Source organism: Halichoerus grypus, chromosome 4 (genome assembly GCF_964656455.1).
Source record: "Halichoerus grypus chromosome 4, mHalGry1.hap1.1, whole genome shotgun sequence".
NCBI classification, from domain to species: domain Eukaryota; kingdom Metazoa; phylum Chordata; class Mammalia; order Carnivora; family Phocidae; genus Halichoerus; species Halichoerus grypus.
The window spans coordinates 140,769,699-140,789,259 of NC_135715.1; the positions used below are offsets into that span (position 1 = coordinate 140,769,699).

A 19,561-nucleotide genomic window follows, 5' to 3' on the forward strand; every position below is an offset into this window, starting at 1 on the left:
TAAAAGGCTGGGGGGCTGCCAAGTGTAAATACACAATGGAGAAATGTTCTTCTTTTCTATCAATCTGAAATTTTGCAGATTGGCTTTCTCCTACTTTATATTAACTCTTCACTTAGAGAAAATCAGATATAAAAGGCTGGGGGGCTGCCAAGTGTAAATACACAATGGAGAAATGTTCTTTTCTATCAATCTGAAATTTTGCAGATTGGCTCACACAGGCTAAATCTTAGAGGTTTTCTTCACAGTGTCTGCATACTAATGCGGAGGAAACTTCCCTGAAGCTAGCCCAGGGATTCTCAGGGTCAGTCCTGGTGGCATGAGCATATGGAGACTCTGAAGAGGCCTGGGATGACTCTCTGCAACAAGTCTTTGTAAGACTTTCAGAGGACAACCATTATGGACATAGATACAATTAGATGCATTCATATATGAGTTTCTAGGTATGTATGGATGTATCCGTATATGTGTGTGTTTACTTCAAAATAGAACAGAGAAAGAAGGAGGAGAATACTTAAAAAAAAAAAAAAAGAAACATGGGTGCCTCGGTGGCTCAGTCGGTTAAGCGGCTGCCTTTGGCTCAGGTCATGATCCTGGGGTCCTGGGACTGAGTCCCGTGGCGGGCTCCCTGCTCAGCGGGGAGCCTGCCTCTCCCTCTGCCTGATGCACCCCCTGCTTGTACTCTCTCTCTGGCAAATAAATAAATAAAATCTTAAAAAAAAAAAAAAAGAACCCAATGTCCTAGAGAAGAACATTAACACACGATTGTAACTGGGTTTGCATTTCTCCTTCAGCACCGCAACAGTTCCCATCCTTCCTCCCATTTGTCATTACATAATATTGTTAGAACTATTGTTTGACATCTTGTCTTTACCATATCACCCGTTTATTGCCTTAGATAATATTTCCTGTTTGTGTTTGACATGGAATTCCATTTCAGTGAATTTCATCACCACAGTTCCATGAACCTGAAAAATATTTAATGTGACCATTGGATTAAATGATGAAGTGTGTGTATGCAGCATACAACTAGTGACTTAGTGTCTGGGAAAAGAGATTCACTATTATTTCATCTCTCCTAGACATTTTCCCCTTGAAATTAATGACATGGTAAGAAAATATAGGAAAAATGAATTCAATAGCTAGTTCTTTTTTCATAGAGAAACGAGATGCTCATTGGTGCGGCATGTAATTCTGAGTGTAACTGCAAGTGGTTTCCGATTTTTTTTTCCCCAAGGGAGTTTTAAATAAAGAGAATATTTTTTCCCATTCTGAATAAACCTTTGGCATATTTTCAAACAGACAAGCACTTTATAATATGCCTGGCCTGCTGTGGCCCTAAGGGATTTAGTAGGGCAGCACTAGGGGTTTGGAACACAGAAGTTTGCTATTCTTCAGGTACCTATTTTGCAGAGTTCTTGGTGGCGTTGCCTAAATCCCACACATCATCAAAACTATGTGATTAAACATGTGACACCTAAATCTGAATTCATTTTCAAACAGGACTCTACCACTCTCAGAGTAGTTTCTTGCGAGAAATCAGCAAACTCGACTTAAGAAAACTGTCTTCACTTGCTTTGATTACTGTCCGGTTATAAAACAGGTCACTATTCTACAATGGGATGTTAAATAGGAGAACATTTCCTATCAAATATTAAACACCATGATGATTTGAGCAGTTGCATTTATTAAGAGCATTTGTGAGTCAATATTTATACAAGAATAAACACCCCCTATGTGCAAGAGGCTGAATGAAATGATAAATGTATTGTTTTTACAGAGATTTAATGTTGAATTACATTTTAAGGAGCTCCCAGTAGAGCAAAGAAACAGATAAATAAATTCTATTGTTTCTAGGTACTTAGTAGACATAATATACATTTCATTATGCACATGCATAAACCATTAGCAGTAAAAAAGAAATGAACACACAAAACATTTGTTCTTGAAGTAATCATATATGCTTTAATAACTTTAAGAAATGAGCTAGAGAAATCCACCTTTAAGGACCACATTCAGTACTTCATATGGAAAATTCACATACAATAGCCAATGGATTAAAAAAAAAACCCAACAGCAGCTTCTTGAGCATGATTTATGGTATTACATTTAAATAAAAGTAACCTCTAAGTTCTATTTTAGAAATAACTCTTTTAGGATTGCTATCTCTGCGGAATTTAAATAGATTTATATTTGAAGTTGATATACGTGTATATAGATCGGAATAGTATTTTCCTGTTTTGATCTGCTATCTGGGAATTCTGTTTGAAATTCACTGGTTTTTAATTATACATTTACAAAACTGGAGTTTGGCTGAGTATTTATCTTGTAGGATGCATATAAATACATGTCTGTATTATGCCATGCTAAAATAAGAAAAGTCCATTTCTTCATTAACTCTTGGTCATGAGGTGCTCATAGTATTGGTACCATCAAGTGTTTCTCTAACCTCATTACATCATATATCACCTGGGCATTTTATATGTTACTTAATTCATACAGATAAGAACTCATACTAACAAATAGGTACACACACACACACACAAACACACCCCATTTGTATCACCAAGATCCAAAACACTTAAATGGTTTTTATTAATTCATAATGATACTAATGACATGTGATATACTGTGCTATATAACCATGGTTAAGACAATCAATGATAATTTCTCACATTTAAAGAAACCATATAGATTTTCCTCATTCTAAGCCTCCCTGTGAGATAGCATCATTCCTCTAACTGGCTGATGGGTCAGATGGGTTAGATGTCAGAGCATGGAATGGGACTCATGCACCAAGAAAACTAGGCCCTGTACCTTGCCGCATGTACACTTTTCATAATCCATTTTTAATTGTAATAGTAAATTGATATTTGTTTCCAATATATGATATGTTGCCATAGGTTTGAACAGAAACTACAATGAGTACTCTGCTTGAATATCCATTTCTAAGTCTTGGATGGTATCTTAACAGTACTTCACTGTTTACACATTTATCTTTACAAAGCTTTTGATAAAATACAAGATCAGTACTTGTCTTTGTAATGCATCAGTTAGTTTTCTTTTAAGTGATAAAGAATAATACCATTCTATTTTAGACAAATGATGTATATGACCAAAAATCACCTTCAAGAACATGGAAATAAAGAAAGCAGTTATAGTTAACATTTAGAAAATACAAAATGATTAGTTTCATTGAAGTTTCCAATTAAATGTAGGTGCCAAAGTAGTCATTTGTATTCTACCCTTCACTTAATTAATAGACCAAGGTATGACTTTATGGAACTGATTACTTTTAAAAGTATAATACCATGTCTGGCATATTTTAGCTCTGGTTTCTATCAAAAAAATCTTAGAAATATACTAGCAGCATAAGCTCATCCTTGCTGGAAGGAAGTACTAATTCATGAAAGATACATTCTTGCAGTGTAGCAGAGTATCAACTGATAAATCATCCACTCTGGGATTTTATGTCAGAGACCAAAAGGGCTCCTTTTCTTCTAATATTAAAATCATCATTGTTGGAGAAAGCTCAGCTCTCTGATGCTATAATTACAATGTCTTTCTAATTTTTCTCTCTTGGTCTGTTGATAATGACAATGGCCAGCAAATGATCAAATTTGATTTATGTTCCACATCAAGTATCCCCTTGCCCTGGTGAGCATCATCTCCTTCAAATAATTTATCTCTTTTGAAATCACCAAAATATCATAGAAAGCTGCAAGAAAAATCAAGTGTGAAATGTTGCAAGTAGATGACAAATATCCATGATGTCTGTAACAAATTTATGGATAAGGGACAAATTCATGTTACCTGCCCTTGCCCCTGCCTCTGAAAATGCTGATTCACTGTGATTCATTTATTGCTAACTCCCTGCCTTTCTCCTGGATGCAGTTGTTGCAGACCTACTTCCGGTAAACTTGCTGTGTTCACTAATTGGTTCCAAGAGTTTTTGGTAGATTCATTGGGATTTTCTGCATAGAAAATCATGCTATCTGCAAATAAAGATAGTCTTATTTCTTCTTTTCCAACCTGCAAAACTTTGATTTCCTTTCCTGTCTTGTTCACTGGCTAGGACTTCCAGTACAATGATGAATAAGAGTTGTGAGAAGACATTCTCACCTTCTTCCCAATCTTAGGGGCAAAATGTCCAATCTCTTTCCATTAAGTGTCATGTTAGTTACAGGATTTTTGTAGATAATCTTTATCAAGCTGAGGAAGTTTCTTCTGTTGCAAGTTTTCTGAGTTTTTTTTTTTTTTAATTTTCATGAACACATGTTGCATTTTGTCAAATGTTATTCCTGAATCAATTGACATAAGCATGTGATTTTTCTTCTTTTGCCTGTAGATGCAGTGGATTATATTGATTGATTTTTGAATACTGGACCAGCCTTGCATACCTGGAACAAATCCCACTGGTGTATATAATTTGACCTAGTCATTGTTGTATTTGATTTGTTAGTATTGTGTTGGGAATGTTCATGTCTATATTCATGAGCGATATTGACTATAGTTTTCCTTTCTTTTAATATCTTTTTTTAAAATCTGGTTTTAGTATTAGGGTAATTCTGATCTCATAGAATGAGTTTTAAATGTCCTCTCTACCTCTATTTCTTGAAGAGATTGTGGTGAATTAGTATTATTCCTTCCTTAAATATTTGGTAGCTTTACCAGTGAAACCATCTGGGCATATACTTTCTTTTTTGGAAACTTATTTATTATTGCTTCAATATCTTAAAGAGATATTGGGTGATCCAGGTTGTCTCTTTCTGCTTCTGTGAGTTTTGATGGTTTATATCTTTCAAGGAATTGATCCATCTCATTTCAGTTAATCAAATTTGTGGACTTAGACTTTCTTATAGCATTCCCTTATTAGGCTTTTAATATCCAAGGGTCAGTACTGATATATTTTTATGTTTTCCAAAATATTTAAAAATTTCTCTTGAGATTTATTTTTGACCCATGTGCTATTTAGAAGTGTGTTGTTTAATTTCCAAGTATTTGGAGATTTTCTAGCTATCTTTCTGATGTTTAGTTTAATCCTGTTGTGATTTAAGAACATGCTTTGAATGATTACAATTCTTTTCAATTTAAGTAAGGTGTGTTTTATGGCCAAGAATATGGTCTATCTTGGTGAATGCTCCATGTGAGCCTAAGAAGAACATGTATTCTGCTGTTGGTGAATAAAATACTCTACAAATGTCAATTGGATCTAATTGATTGATAGTGCTCTTTTAGGTCATATATATCCTAATACTTAGGTGTTAGTGGTCCCATTTATTGAACTTCTCTCTTCTTCCTTATACTGTGTCATACTGAACCTTCGTACTTTGGTTCACATCTCTAATCACAGCTTCCCTTTGTCTTTCCCCCTACTCCAGAGGCCATTTTTTCTCACTGTGATTACATACTGCCTTGTTTTTTCTTTTTTCTTTTTCTTATATGTGCATTATCATTAAGCAAGTAGTAAATTCATTAGGACTTGTCTTGAAGGACTTTTGCTTCCTTTAGAACTCCTAGCACTATGGTGCATGTAGGGGGCAATGTTCACACAGAAGATGAATATAACTGCTGATTGATTGGAATGTGCCAAGATCCCCCAAATCAAGAAGAGAACTGAGGCCTTCCAGCATACCCCGGGAGTACTGTTTTGAAAGGCTGGCTGGTGTCTATCGATGAATGTCTCTGGGAATTTTTTCACCAGAGAAAGGCTCGAATGGACTTTTCTAGAACATGGTCCTTGTATTGGTTTCTTGCTGTGACAAAGAACCATAAACTGGGTGGCTTAAAACAACAGAAATTTTTCTTTCTCAGTTCTGAGGTCTAAAAGTCCAAAATCAAGGCATTGGTAGAACCAGGATCTCTCTGAAGTCTCTAAGGAAGAATAGTTTATTACCTCTTCTTGTTCCTTGGGGTTGCAATCTCTGGTGCTCCATAGCTTGTAGAAGCTGACAAGGCCACCAATCTCTGCTTCTTTTATCACATGGCCTTTTCCTGTGTGTCTCCTTTGTCTCTATGTCTGTTATGGTCTTCTTATAAGAACACCAGGCACTGGGTTTAGGGCCACCCTGACACTATTCAATCCAGTACAGTCCTCTACTTGGGTAACGAAAAATGTCATACAGACACATTTTATTGAGGTCTCTAAGTCCCTCTCAGGGGATCCCCACAGGCATTTCCTCAATCTAGAGGAAATTCACAGTGAGAGGGAGGAGAAACCCACAGCTGACACTCAGTTTCCTCACCCTGATGTTTGGCTATTTTTCCCTTCCTGTCCTACATTTCCCAACACTTAGTGGAACATACCATACAACTCTCTCAGGTTCCTGCATATCCCATATCCTCACAAGAATTTATCATTTTTGGTGGGGGAAACATTCTTATTTAATCTGATAACTGAGACCAGGATATGATGAGAAATTCTATTACTCCTTTAAGAGTAATAGAAATTATAAATACTCATTTTAAGAAGCATCTTCTGGAGCTGCATTAACTTTAACCAAAGGCAGACCTCCAAGAGTCAACATGGCAATGGCTGCTAGGGAAGACACTTCAAAGCAGATGGGCATTTTTTAGCCTTTCCAATCCTGCCAGGTAACTGGTTTCCTACTTTGTCTGCATTTCCAGTGGCCCTGTTTGCCAACAGCTTGTTTGGGTGTGGGTTTGCATAATACTTATTACAAAGAAAGGCTCTCTGGCATCATGAGAATAATATGGGTTGGAGACTATTCACCATGAATAAATTATGTTTCTTTATATTTCAACCTTTGAATTTTTTATCTTCAAAATATTTCATTATATGATTTTTTAATGCTAATACGAGATAAAAATACCATTTTGTAGTTGGTTGGATCAATAAGGTTCTTGGAAAAGAACAGTTGTTGAATGTCAAAGGAAAAGTTTATTTCATTAGCTAGCTCTGGAGCTGTTATTTCACAAGTATTGATATTTAAGTGGGTCCTAAATGGAAAAAGCCATAGCAGGGAGCCATCTGAATACAGATTGAAAACGTCAAAGTATGTAACCATTATTGCTCTGGTTTAAAGAAAAATAAGGTTGGACAAATGTTTTCCAGCTACTCCTATGGTTAAAATATGTTTCAATTTCAGCCAGTCTTTATTGTGCTAATTGGAAATACATGCACACAAACATGCTTGTCTGTACAACTCTTTGTATTTCCTTGTCTTTTAAGGAAAATAGGGTGTTAATTTTATGATATAAAACGGAGAATCCAAAGAACTGGATTTGCCAGGTCCTGGCTTATACAGATGAAATTGCCATTGAACAGAAGAAAGAGCTATCTGGCCAAACACTCAAACTCCAGAATCAAAGATTTATTCATCTGGAGGAATGTCATGCATCCAACCTTCACCACCAATGCTTGGGTGGTTGATGATGTTATATAAACTCTCACCAACACAAGGAACAGTGATGTAGGGATTCATGGGCCAAATTAGCAGCTTTGTGCTTTCCATTTTAAGGTTGAATTCATACACAGCTGATAACATTCAAATCTCATCTCATGTAATGAGAGCAGAGAAAATGAATTGTTTTGCTTTAAGCGGGACACTGTTTCATTTACTGAATGCAAATCTTTTGGCTCTTTGATACAGCTCAAGATTCTGCTAATGGAAAACAGTCTGTCATGCTTTGGCATTTGCATTGACATGCACAATATCAGAGAATACTAGGAGGATATATTTTATTTTGTTTCAAATAACTTATTTCATGGTCACACTTAATGTACACACAACAGGAATGTCAAAAGCTTCAGATGGCAGTTTCTAGTATGGAATAGTCATAAATAAAAACAAAACAAGTGGAACAAGATGCAATATTTCTTCCTTTGTTCATTTGAAAATCAAATAATCTAAATTCTTGGATTTGGCTTTTTTAATATTTACATATATGAATGAAATGCTGGTTTCAAATAAGATACAACCAGATTACCAAGATTATTGATTACTACAATAAAATACTGATAATTTGTATAGTGTTCTAAAGAAGTACATAAATTCTGGTTTTGGCATTTCGGACATAGTCATTGCAGTATGCCTACATACTTCATGACTAGAACCTGATTCTGATTGGCCAATGTCCATAATAAGAAAGAATAATCAGGTAACAAATACATCTTTCTCTTTTTACATTCCCCCACTAACTCTCTCCAGAAAAAGAAAAAAAAAAAAAACAAGCTAGGTTTATCTTTGTTTACCTCCAACAACAATTCAAGAAATATTTATTGAGTATGACTGTGGCTTAGGTGCTGGGAGTATAATGATGAACAGGGCTGTCACAGATCCTGCTGCTAAATATCTCACACTCTAGCCAGAGGAGACAGATGCTCAAACATGCAACTTCAATGCTATGTATCAAGGGATATGACATGGGCAGGTCAGGAGCTGACAGTGCCCATAGCAAGAATATCTACACTGGGCTTGAAGGGTCAGGAGGCTTCCTGGGGGAAGTTGTGTCTCAAATGGACCAAGAAGGATATGCAGGAGTTAAGCCACGTAAAGATAGGTTTGGATATAGTAAGGGAAATCTGGGAAGAAAGGACTAGAGGGAAGAAAGAGCACAATAGGTTAAAAACCTGAAGTAAAATGTCATTTTGTGGGGGGATCAAAAGGGATGGAACAGAGATTAGGAAGGGGAGGGCAGGTACTAAAGGGCCTTGTGTACCACTTGAAGAAATTTAAACTTGAGTGAGGTGATTAGAAGGTTCTTGCAATAATCTATTTTAAGCCTGCATCTTGATTATAAATGAGGGTTAGCATTATGGAATAAAATAACTAATTGTCTATGACTTCTTTTTCCAAAGATTTTAGATATTTTAGAATACACAAAGATTCGAATGTAAGGATTTCTGCAGTAAATTTCTCTTGGAATTGAGTGTGAAAAAAATTTTACCACCAAATGTTTATACACTTATTATTAGAAAATCAGAACTGGAAAGCTCAATAATTTTGCCTTTTAGGAAGCTCAAAACACATTTTGTGTTGCGTTCCTTCAAGGTGTCAAGTACATGTTCTTTTTAATCTTCCTTGTCATTTACATTTTCTTGTTGAGAAGTGTTTTGATATTACTAACTGTCCGGAATTTTCTCTAGAAGAAAATGGGTATAAATAGTGTATATATATATATATATATCTTTTAAAAGAAACATCATTTGCCTAGGTTTTTCATTTTTAATCAATAATTTTAGTTCATACTTTCATAAGGAGACTTTTTTGATCAAGACAGAAATCCTAGAAAAAGGAAAATCACACTTAAGTCTTTGAAATTAAAATATAACTGGAAGAATAACTGAATAGCTAATTATTCTTCACTGCTGTGGGAATTACTAGATAGTCAATTGATAGCACAAAAGAATATGTAGGTAGATAGGTATGTAAATAGATGTATGGATGGATAGATGACCAGATGGATGGATGGATGGATGGATGGATGGATAGATGGATGAACGGTTGGACAGACAGATTGATACACAGATAGCTAGCTGAATTATATCTAGAATAGCAGCATAATCCTTTTTCCCAGTATTTGAGCTCTATGTGTGTGTGCATATATGTGTATATACATATATTTAATATATGTCAAATACATATTATATTTGATATATGTATCAAATACATCTGGGGTTTATACCTTATTTAGTCACACACCATGGATGGATGGATATATATATATATCCCACCCTGCTGCCCACTAATGCTCGCCATTAGCCTTTAACTGGCATGCAACATGTAAAGCAAACAAGCAAGTCCCATGCCCTAACAACCTCTAGCCACAAATTCAACCAAGATGACAAAATGGGAAAGAAGATCTTACTAAATTAACAAGAAAGAGACAGAGGGTCAGACAAGAATTTCTTACCTCGTCCTGCCTGCCCTCTTTGGACATGACTAGATTTTACTATTTAGCTTCAACATGGGAATAGCAGTTAGGCAAGATATGTAAAATATGTGAAAGTGGACAAAATGGATAGGAGACTTAAGAGACTATGAGTTCCCTAGGATGTTGTATATATAAGCTTTTAATCGGTTTCTGTCAAAATTTGGAAGAAAATTAAGAGATTTAATTGTTTAAGTAAATTGATGCACAGAAAAAAATATGTCAACTTTACTCAACCACACATTTCATATCTTCAAATAACATTCAGTAGCTTTTTAATACTAACTTGAATATATTACTTTTTTTTCTGATATTCCCAGACTCATTAATTCAACAAAATGTAATAAGAGTGTTTTCAGAACCCTAAACGACTACAGTTTACCCAAATTCTATACATTATTTGAATATATTACTTTTAAGTATTTTTATTATTGTAGATAGTCTTACAGCAACATAATTAATTCCTTCCCTTCATCAGAAATCTATTATAAATTATTCTTTCAACTAAAGATTTTGCTCTACCATGACAAGACTATGTTTAAAATTTAAAAACAAATGCTTCTCTCATTCATGTTTATTTTTAGAGGGAACCAAAAAAGGTCCTCTTTTCTGAATAATATATTTCAGAAATGCATAGAAAATTCTTCAATATTACAGTGATAATTAGAAGAAAAGGACAGAATTCACTTTATGTTGTCTTATTACATACTTTTTCCCCTAGATCATACTAAATGCATCTTCCTAAATTTAATTTCAAGTCTTTGAAAAAGATGTAATCTTAAGAAATCAGAAAGGAATTTAAGTTCCAATTCATAGATACATCACCTTCCCACATGGGAAAGGTTGGAAATCACAGACTAATACCACTCCTTTAATATTCTAAAGAAACATCATCTGAATGAGAATAGTGGGCAGGAGGCAGTGTGACAATAAGTCGCATCAAACAATATAATTACCTTCAGCCTTCATAGAACGCTTTCCATTTTCTAAATCTTTACAGGACATGAAAAGAAAACTCTCAATCACCCAAGAGGTAGACGATGAACCCATTTTCCAAATGGGAAACTAAGGCATTGAGATGTCTTTACCACAGGCTGCAAAAAATGGTCAGCAGCAGAATCAAGAGAAGATGCAGGAGGAACAGGTTGCCATCGTATGTATGTGGCTGCCCAAAATGTGACCGTGACATGACAGGAATTATGTTGGTCCATCTGCAGCCTGTGCTCCATTTTGCTCTATGACAGGTGCAGCTGATGGAAGTTTGAAACTCCCTCTGAAGTTGACAGCACATCTATTCACCATGGTGAAACCCGTGAGATCAACAAGGAATGACTATTTACAGTGGCCGCCTCAGACTTAGGAAGGTAGTCTAGGTTGAAACTACATAAAATGTATTTCGATAAATGAGATCAAGACATGAAATGCAACGAAAGGACAGCTGATGTAATAAAGTAAATTACAGCTTGACTTCAATATTTCTCCTGTTATTCTACGGAGACGTTTATGAGTACAATTAAAAATAAATTGTCAAACAACTGGATTTGAAATTTAACTCACACCTCTCTGCTGATGTGAGCCTTGATATACATGCTCTTAAGTGAGGATGGAATAAACATTGTGTAATTTTACCGGGCTTTATATTGAATACATCTCTTTCTACAATACAAAAATGTATGCTTATCCACTGCTAAGAATTTACCAAGCTCCTCAAATATACTAAAACACTAGAGAAAATGTGATTATTTCGCTGAGTTTGGTATTAGCCAAACAAACAACCTGACTAGAATGTGGGTACACTTGGTGGAGAGAGGCAGGCAAATGTTAAGAGATGCAGGAAAAGAAACAACCATGGGGTTGTTCTTTAGACTCGTGAGAATGACGTCCAAGAGCGCCAACCCCACAGTTACTGTGTGAGTACCCAGTACATTAGGGACACGCTAATGTAGATGACACACAGCATTACCCAGTTTATTCTTGTGATTGGCGGCCTGTGGTTACCTGTCACGTGGAGGATGACATTGGAAGAGAGAATGCCACTAGAGTTTTGGGCCCGAGCCACATAGAGGCCTGCGTCTGCCTCACATACCTTCGGAATGAACACCGAATGTCTTGTCTCCTTGTGTAAAACCTCTAAGTGCCCATCTGCAGACAATTTCTGGCCCTTCTTGTACCTGAAGCAGAGAGTCAGTTTTAAAGTCAGGATCACTGTATATTCACATCATTTCTAAGCTCTAAAAACCATTGCAAACAAGCCCATTACCATTGCAGTACTCTCTCTCTCTAGTATTAGCAGGAACTTTGCAGCTACCACAGATTCCAATGGGGCTTTCATCCTTCAAACAGAGGTTGGAGACTTGTGGCCTGAGAAGTGCTTGATCAGGTCAGACCATATTTTTCAAAAAATTGAATTTTTGGACAACATTTAACAGTTGGAATATTGCATGTGAAAATTCAGATAACCAACTATTCTTTAAAAAAAAAAAAACCCAAACAGGGTGCCTGGCTGTGTCAGTCAGTTGAGTATCTGACTCTTGATTTCGGCTCGAGTCATGGTCTCAGGGTCGTAAGATTGAGCCCCACATGGGGCTCTGCACTGGGCTTGGAGCCTGCTTAAGATTCTCTTTCTCCCTCTCCCTCTGTCCCTCCCCACCCCCTACCTCTCTCTCTCTTTCTCTAAAACAAACAAACAACAACAACAACAAAACACAAGAAAAACCCAAACCACCTGGTCACAGAGGGCCACCATTTCCTTATGGCAACAATTACCGAGAGTGTGAAATGGCACCCCTCTATTTGGCTGTGTCATTCTTTCAGCTGCTATGGAATAGCAGCCTGTGAGTTCTGAGAATCTATATTGGAGTGAGACTCATCCACCCCATCGTATTCATCCCACAAGATCCATGTGGGAATAAAAACATGCTGTTTTAGAGGAAGGTACTTATACAACATTTTCCTGGCGAAATGAGTTCATTTTTATGAATTAATTTCATTAGAAGAAAATGATTTATAATTATAAAAGGCATTTATATAATTGGATTATTACTGTTAATGACATGTTTCTAAAAGTTTCCTATGAACACGAGTGCTTAGCTGCCTCTTTTTAGAAAGCAATTTATTTTGTATATTCTAGATTCTTGTTTATTTATACCCATGTTCCTTCACCTAAGAAGTGGTGACAAACCTGAATCATTTTCTGTTCCCATTGCCTATGTGATAATTTTGCATTTTTATGAGTGTCCTAAGAATGTTTATTTCCAAGAGCTTGCTGGCTGCTAATTGAGCAAAACCATTGTAAATCCAAAAGCAAGGTATTTTTTCACAATATTATGATAATTCTTCAACAATAAATGCTAACCAAGTTATTTGTCGTGTGGACAAAACCAAAAAACACTGCAGACAACATTTTTCTTTGGGATGAACTGATATTTAATAATGAATTAAATATTTTTTTAAATTCATAAATATGAAATTCCTGATCTATTAAAAAAACATGCAATTTTAAAAACAATAAGACAAAAGCATGAATGGCTGCACTGTATCACAAGTGTAGTCTCTTTTCATCATCTGAGAGACCAGAGTTTTCTCATAGATTCTTTAGATAACCAACTCACACTTCAAGTATCATCAGTGGGCACGCATAATAGTTGAAACTGTTAATGTAATGTCTACTGAAATACTATGATAAGTAAATGCTGTTTTACTTATCTTAGTTTATGAGTATGAATTCAGTCTCACAAATTTGTAACTTTGTCCTCAGATAAATCTACTTACAGATGAAAAATTTCTAAATGTTTAGAAGTCACCCATGTAGTGAGAAAGTGAGAACTACTTTTAAAACAGTGATTCAAAACCTGTATTCTGCAGTTTACTTTCTATTAAAACAAATATGCTAAAAAATAATGATATCTCCAGAGGGAAATCCTATTGTTCACAGCTCAGTTATTACACCACCTTTCAAAAATGGGTTTATTACCTGTCACTGGGAGCAACTGTGAAAGAAATATTTTTATTCCATCTTTCACACTGAAGAAATTTATAGAAAGGAATCTTAGTGAAACAAACAAATATTACAAAAGTGATGTGTGACTCTCTTGGGAAGAGGGAAAAGATGAAATGGCTAAATGAAAGAAAAGGGGAAAACCTAAATTCTTATGTTTTTTAATCGAATATGGGATATTAAGCTAAGAAATGTCATGCTTATGTGGAAATAAGCAATAGGAAACAATTTCAACCCACAATCTTCAGAAATGTGGAATGTTAAACTAATGGCAAAAATAAAACAAAACAAAAAACTCCACAAAAGAGCACAGCTAAGTTGCAGTGCTTTTGGAGTTGGTTAAGTTATTATTTTATGTGGTTCCTTTTGGTTCTTCTGGGTATTAGACATGCTGTGCCTACAGGGAGAGTTGGGGGTTGGTGTGAGGTTGAATCATGCAGAGTTGCAGTGTTGCAGAATATTAATCAGCTATCCCTACACCTTTAAGTTAGTGCACACAGAATGATTTGCTCAGTCATTCAATGTGTTTATGACTTGTCATTATAAGCTACCCACCATGTCAGTGTAGGCTCTGGAAATCCTGTTACTTCAACTTCCAAAGTCACTGGAGAACCTTCCATGACAGTTACATTAGACAGGAGCCTGGAGAAATTAGGAGCCTGGCCAGTGAGGCTGACCACCGTGTTCTTTGCTGGTGTACATTTAATCTCCTCTTGGGGGACCGTTTGCCTCTGATAGGCCCGGCTGGGGCCTGATCGAAGCCCAAGGCCTGAGAATGCATCCTGGGAAGCATGCAGCCTGTCTCGGGTTTTAGTGATGTTATTATCAACATGCACTTTCTCCCGTGTTTCTAGCAAACTTCCCTGAGCCTGAGGGTGCTGCTGTGAAGCTCTCTCATGCACTTCACTCGGCATGCTCTCTGGATGTTTAGCACTGATTTTGCAGAAGGCAGTACTTTTTTCCAGAAATCCTCGGGAGGTTAATGGGAGCTCAGCTTTGGACTGGGGGTAAGGCCTCTCAAAATGACTTGAAAATGTTTCTCTGTTATCACTGTAAGCATCAGCCAAAGCAGCAGGTGGTGGAATGCCCGATTCCTGGGCCTCCCCTGCACTGCTGGCCCCGGTCTGCATCCTGTAGCTGCTCGTGTGAAGGCTGAGGGCAGGGCTGGCATGCTGCTCCACGTCCATGGCAGCCAGGGCAAGGGGGGAATCGGGGCTTCCCGAGAGTGGAGGCAGGGAGATGTCATCAGGTGAGACACATTCATATTCTTCTCCTGAAAGTATGTCTGCAGGCAGGAGCCGGCCTTGGACAGCACCCTCTCTGTCACAGGGCGGCTGCTTCAGGTGTGGGGGACGCTGACCCTCTCCTGTTCCACTGATGGCCCAAACACCTGCTACCTGTGCCTTCAGAATAGAAAAGCCAAAGCTTTGGGTTAGTCACTGAGTTTTCTTTTTCCAGGGCTCAAACTCCTTCAGACAGACAATCTGAGAAAAACCACAGTGAGTGAAGGTTGGGGCACCAGCGCAAGCAGGACCGAACTTGAAACCATCGGTCTGTTGAACCTGGGCCCAGTCCATGCCATGCCTAAGGAACTGGTAAACTGACCTCCAGGCTCTGAATGAAATGTGATAGACCTTGCGAAACAGAGGCGACAAAGCCCTAGTTTTCATCTCTAATGAGCGGGTTGAAATGGATCAATGTCTTCCAAATCATGATCTGAGGAATCTCCTCCCACCCGCAAATTCTGCTTTGTTTTATTTGTCTACACTCCATGGGGACGCATAATTCCTAAATCTCAGAGGCTCCCTTGTTAGGCAATCCCTCGGACCCTCCTAAGAATAACCTCTCTTTTTTTCTTAGGAAAGCCATTCTTTATTATTATCATTATAGGTGGTAAAATATATACAACACGAAATTTACCATTTTAACCATTTTTAAGTGTACAGTTCAAAGACATTAAGTACACTCACATTGGTGCAACCATCCATCATCCATCTCCAGAACTTTTCCATCTTTCCAGCCTGAAACTCTGTACCCATTAAACACTAAATTCCCCATTCTCCCCTCTCACCAGCCCCTCCTACTTTCTGTCTTTATGAATTTGACAACTCTATTTACTTCATATGGAAAAAGCCATTTTTCATGACTGGTTTTATTTTCTTAAAGCCCCTTATTTTTATTCTTCCATGAGAAAGTATCTATTGAACACCTGTTTCATACTAGGTACCATGCCAGGCATTGGTGAGATGAAATGAGTGAAAGTAAACCCAGTCTCTGCCCTCGGGGAGATAACAGCCTAGTGGGAGAGGTAGATATTAATGGGACAATCACACGTTACAGTCTTTCACAAGAGAACACAAAATATAAAAGAGGAAAATCTGCCACTTATCTTTCCATGCCATGTGGAGTGCAGGTCATGCTAGGAGACCATGAACAGCAGTACTTTGATGCTCAAATATCTCTTCTGGCATAGACTCAAAAGAGCATTGAAGCTGAAAAGGATCTCATCTATCTCAACCTGTTGTTTTAGATCTACTTTTTTTTTTTTTTTTTGCCTGTCCTCAGTATTTGGGTGTATTTTTACTTACTTAGCAATTACCAGGTTTTGTCCCTTTGCTACTGCTTGCACACAAGAAAGTTAGGTCTTGCCTTGATTTTGAGTTCTTCATTTTAGCTCATAGTCCTGCCCCTGACACATACTTTATAAATAATTTTTGAGAAATCAATGTGTTTTCAGGTTGAAGATCAGAAGCAAAAACAAAACAATGTTCCTTCTACACCCCGCCCCCCGCCCCCGCAGAGATACAAATTATCCTCAGAGAAAGTATAAGCATGGCTTTAGAGAAAGTGGTTTCCTTCAGCCATTTAGTAGAAGTTTATTTTTTTTTAAAGATTTTATTTATTTATTTGACAGACAGACAGAGATAGTGAGAGCAGGAACACAAGCAGGGGGAGTGGGAGAGGGAGAGGCAAGCTCTCTGCTGAGCATGGAGCCCGATGCGGGGCTCGATCCCAGGACCCTGGGATCATGACCTGAGCTGAAGGCAGACGCTTAACGACTGAGCCACCCAGGTGCCCCAATTTAGTAGAAGTTTAAACTCTAGGTCTAAAAACAAGCCAAAAGTTTTTAAAAGTCCTTGCCATTAAAAAAAAAAATTACTAAATAAACACATAGAAAATAGGAAATGCCCCTCATTCTTTTGGTTTTCCTACTTCGGCTTAGCTCTGCCTTTATTTTCCTTTTCATAGGGACTTTGATCCAACTTCCTGTTCAGTCCAGGTAATCTCCTCTATGACATTCTGGTAGCCACCCTTCCCTAAAGGGTGCTTTCTTTGAAAAGAATTTTATGCTTTACCTGTATTAAGAATTTCTTCCTCTCTTTAGTGAAGATAGGCCTTCACTCAGTATCCAACAGTGGATCTGAATTGGCCTCCCAGAGCGGCATAGATGTTGAACTGCTCTCCTCTTCTAACAGCCTTTTGACTATTTGGAGAATTGGTGCCACAACCTCTCAGTCTCTTTCATTGAACTAAAACCTCCAGGTCTTCTTCTGCCTTGACTCTAGGACTTTTATCATTCTGGTCACCTTTTGGGAAGTCCCACTCCTACTGCGCTATAAGCTCCTTCACAGCAGGGACATTTGTTAATTTGAGGGTCATCCATTCTTTTTCTAGCTGCTTTAAGTGTAAGGTTGGGTTGTTTATTTGAGATTTTTCTTGCTTCTTGAAGTAGGCATGTATTGCTATATACTGCTCTCTTAGGACCACTTTTGCTGCGTCCTAAAAGTTTTGGACTGTTGTTTTTTCCTTTTCATTTGTTTCCATGTTTTTTTTTTTTTTTTTTTTAATTTCTTCTCCTGGTTGACCCATTCATTGTTTAGTAGGATGTTGTTTAACCTCCATGTACTTGTGGTCTTTCAGAATTTTTTCTTATGATTGACTTCCAGCTTCATAGCATTGTGGGCAGAAAAAGTGGTATGCTTTCAATCTTTTTGTATTTGTTGAGGCCTGTTTTATGACCTAATATGTGATCTGTTCTGGAGAAGGCTTCATGCGCACTTGATAATAATGTGTATTCTGCTATTTTAGGATGGAATGTTCTGAATATATCTGCTAAGTCCATCAGGTCCAGTGTGTCATTCAAAGGCATTGTTTCCTTGTTTATTTTCTGTTTAGGTAATCTCTCCATTGATATAAGTGGGGTGTTAAAGTCCCCTACTATTCTTGTATGATTATCAATTCCTTTATATTCATTATTAATTGTTTTATATATTTGGGTGCTCCCATGTTGGATGCATAAATATTTACAATTGTTATATCTTCTTATTGGATTGTCCCCTTTATGATTATAAAGTATCCTTCTTTGTCTCTTGCTACAGTGTTTGTTTTAAAGTCTAGCTTGTCTGATAAATATTGCTACTCTGGCTTTCTTTTGACATCCATTTGCATGATAAATGTTTCTCCATCCCCTCATTTTCAATCTGCAGGTGTCTTTAGGTCTAAAATGAGTCTCTTGAAGGCAGCATATAATGGGTCATTTTTATTGTGGGGTTTTTTTGATTCATTCTGACACCCTATGTGTTTTGATCAGAGGGTTTAGCCCATTTATTCAAAGTAATTATTGATATGTATTTATTGCCATTTTATTATTTGTTTTTTCACTGCTTCTGGAGATTTTTCTCTGATCCTTTCTTGTCTTTGTCATTTTTGGTCTCTTCTTTGCATCAAAGAGTCCCCTTTAATATTTCTTGCAGGGCTGGTTTAGGGTCATGAACTTCTTTAGTTTTTGTTTGTCTGGGAAACTCTTTATCTCTCCTTCTATTCTGAATGATAGCCTTGCTGGACAGAATATTCTTGGCTGCAGATTTTTCCCATTCAGCATGCTGAATATATCATGCCACTCTCTACTGGCTTGTCATTTTTCTGTTGAGAAATCTCCAGCTAGCCTTATGGGTTTACCCTTGTAAGTTAAGGACTTCTTTTGTCTTGCTGCTTTTAAGATTGTTTCTTTATTGCTATATTTTGCAAATTTAGTGGCAAACGTCTTGGTGTTGGCCTTCTTTTGCTGATTTTGATGGGAGTTCTCTGTGCCTCCTTGATCTGGGTATCTGTTTTCGTCCCCAGATTAGGGAAGTTTTCAGCTATTATTTCTTTTTTTTTTTAAGATTATTTATTTATTTGAGAGTGAGAGAGCACAAGTGGGGAGGAGGGGCAGAGGGAGAGGGAGAAGCAGGCTCCCTACTGAGCAGGGAGCCCAACGTGGGGCTCAGTCCCAGGACTCTGGGATCATGATCTGAGCTGAAGGCAGACACTTAATTGGCTGAGCCACCCAGGTGCCCCACTATTATTTCTTCCAATAAATTTTCTTTCCCCTTTTCTCTTTCTTCTTCTGGGATTCCTATAATATGAATGTTATTATGTTTGATGGAGTCACGGAGTTCCTTAAGCCTATTCTTGTGTTGCATAATTCTCTTTCTCTCTTTTGTTCAGCTTCATTATTTTGCAGTATTTTGTCTTCTAGGTCACTAATTCATTCCTCTGCTTCTTCCAGCCTGCTGTTCATTACATCAAGCGTATTTCCAATCCCATTTATTGTGCTCTTCAACTCTAATTGATTCTTTTTTAACTCTTTTCTCTGTGAAGGGTCTCACTGATGACCTCTATTCTTTTCTC

General features: G+C 37.2%; 1 protein-coding gene across 3 annotated transcripts in view; it reads right to left on the bottom strand.

The window, feature by feature from the left end:
- Positions 1 to 1,784: 1,784 nt before the first annotated feature.
- CCDC141 (coiled-coil domain containing 141) overlaps positions 1,785 to 19,561 on the bottom strand; it is a 187,541-nt gene continuing 169,764 nt past the window's right edge. For all 3 annotated transcript variants that reach the window (XM_078071039.1, XM_078071038.1, XM_078071040.1), the window contains 2 exons: positions 14,444 to 15,291; positions 1,785 to 12,062 (listed from right to left, as the gene is read on the bottom strand). In XM_078071039.1, coding sequence (XP_077927165.1) covers positions 11,795 to 12,062; positions 14,444 to 15,291 — 1,116 coding nt within the window. In that variant the 3' untranslated portion in view covers positions 1,785 to 11,794. The remainder of the gene's footprint in view (positions 12,063 to 14,443; positions 15,292 to 19,561) is intronic.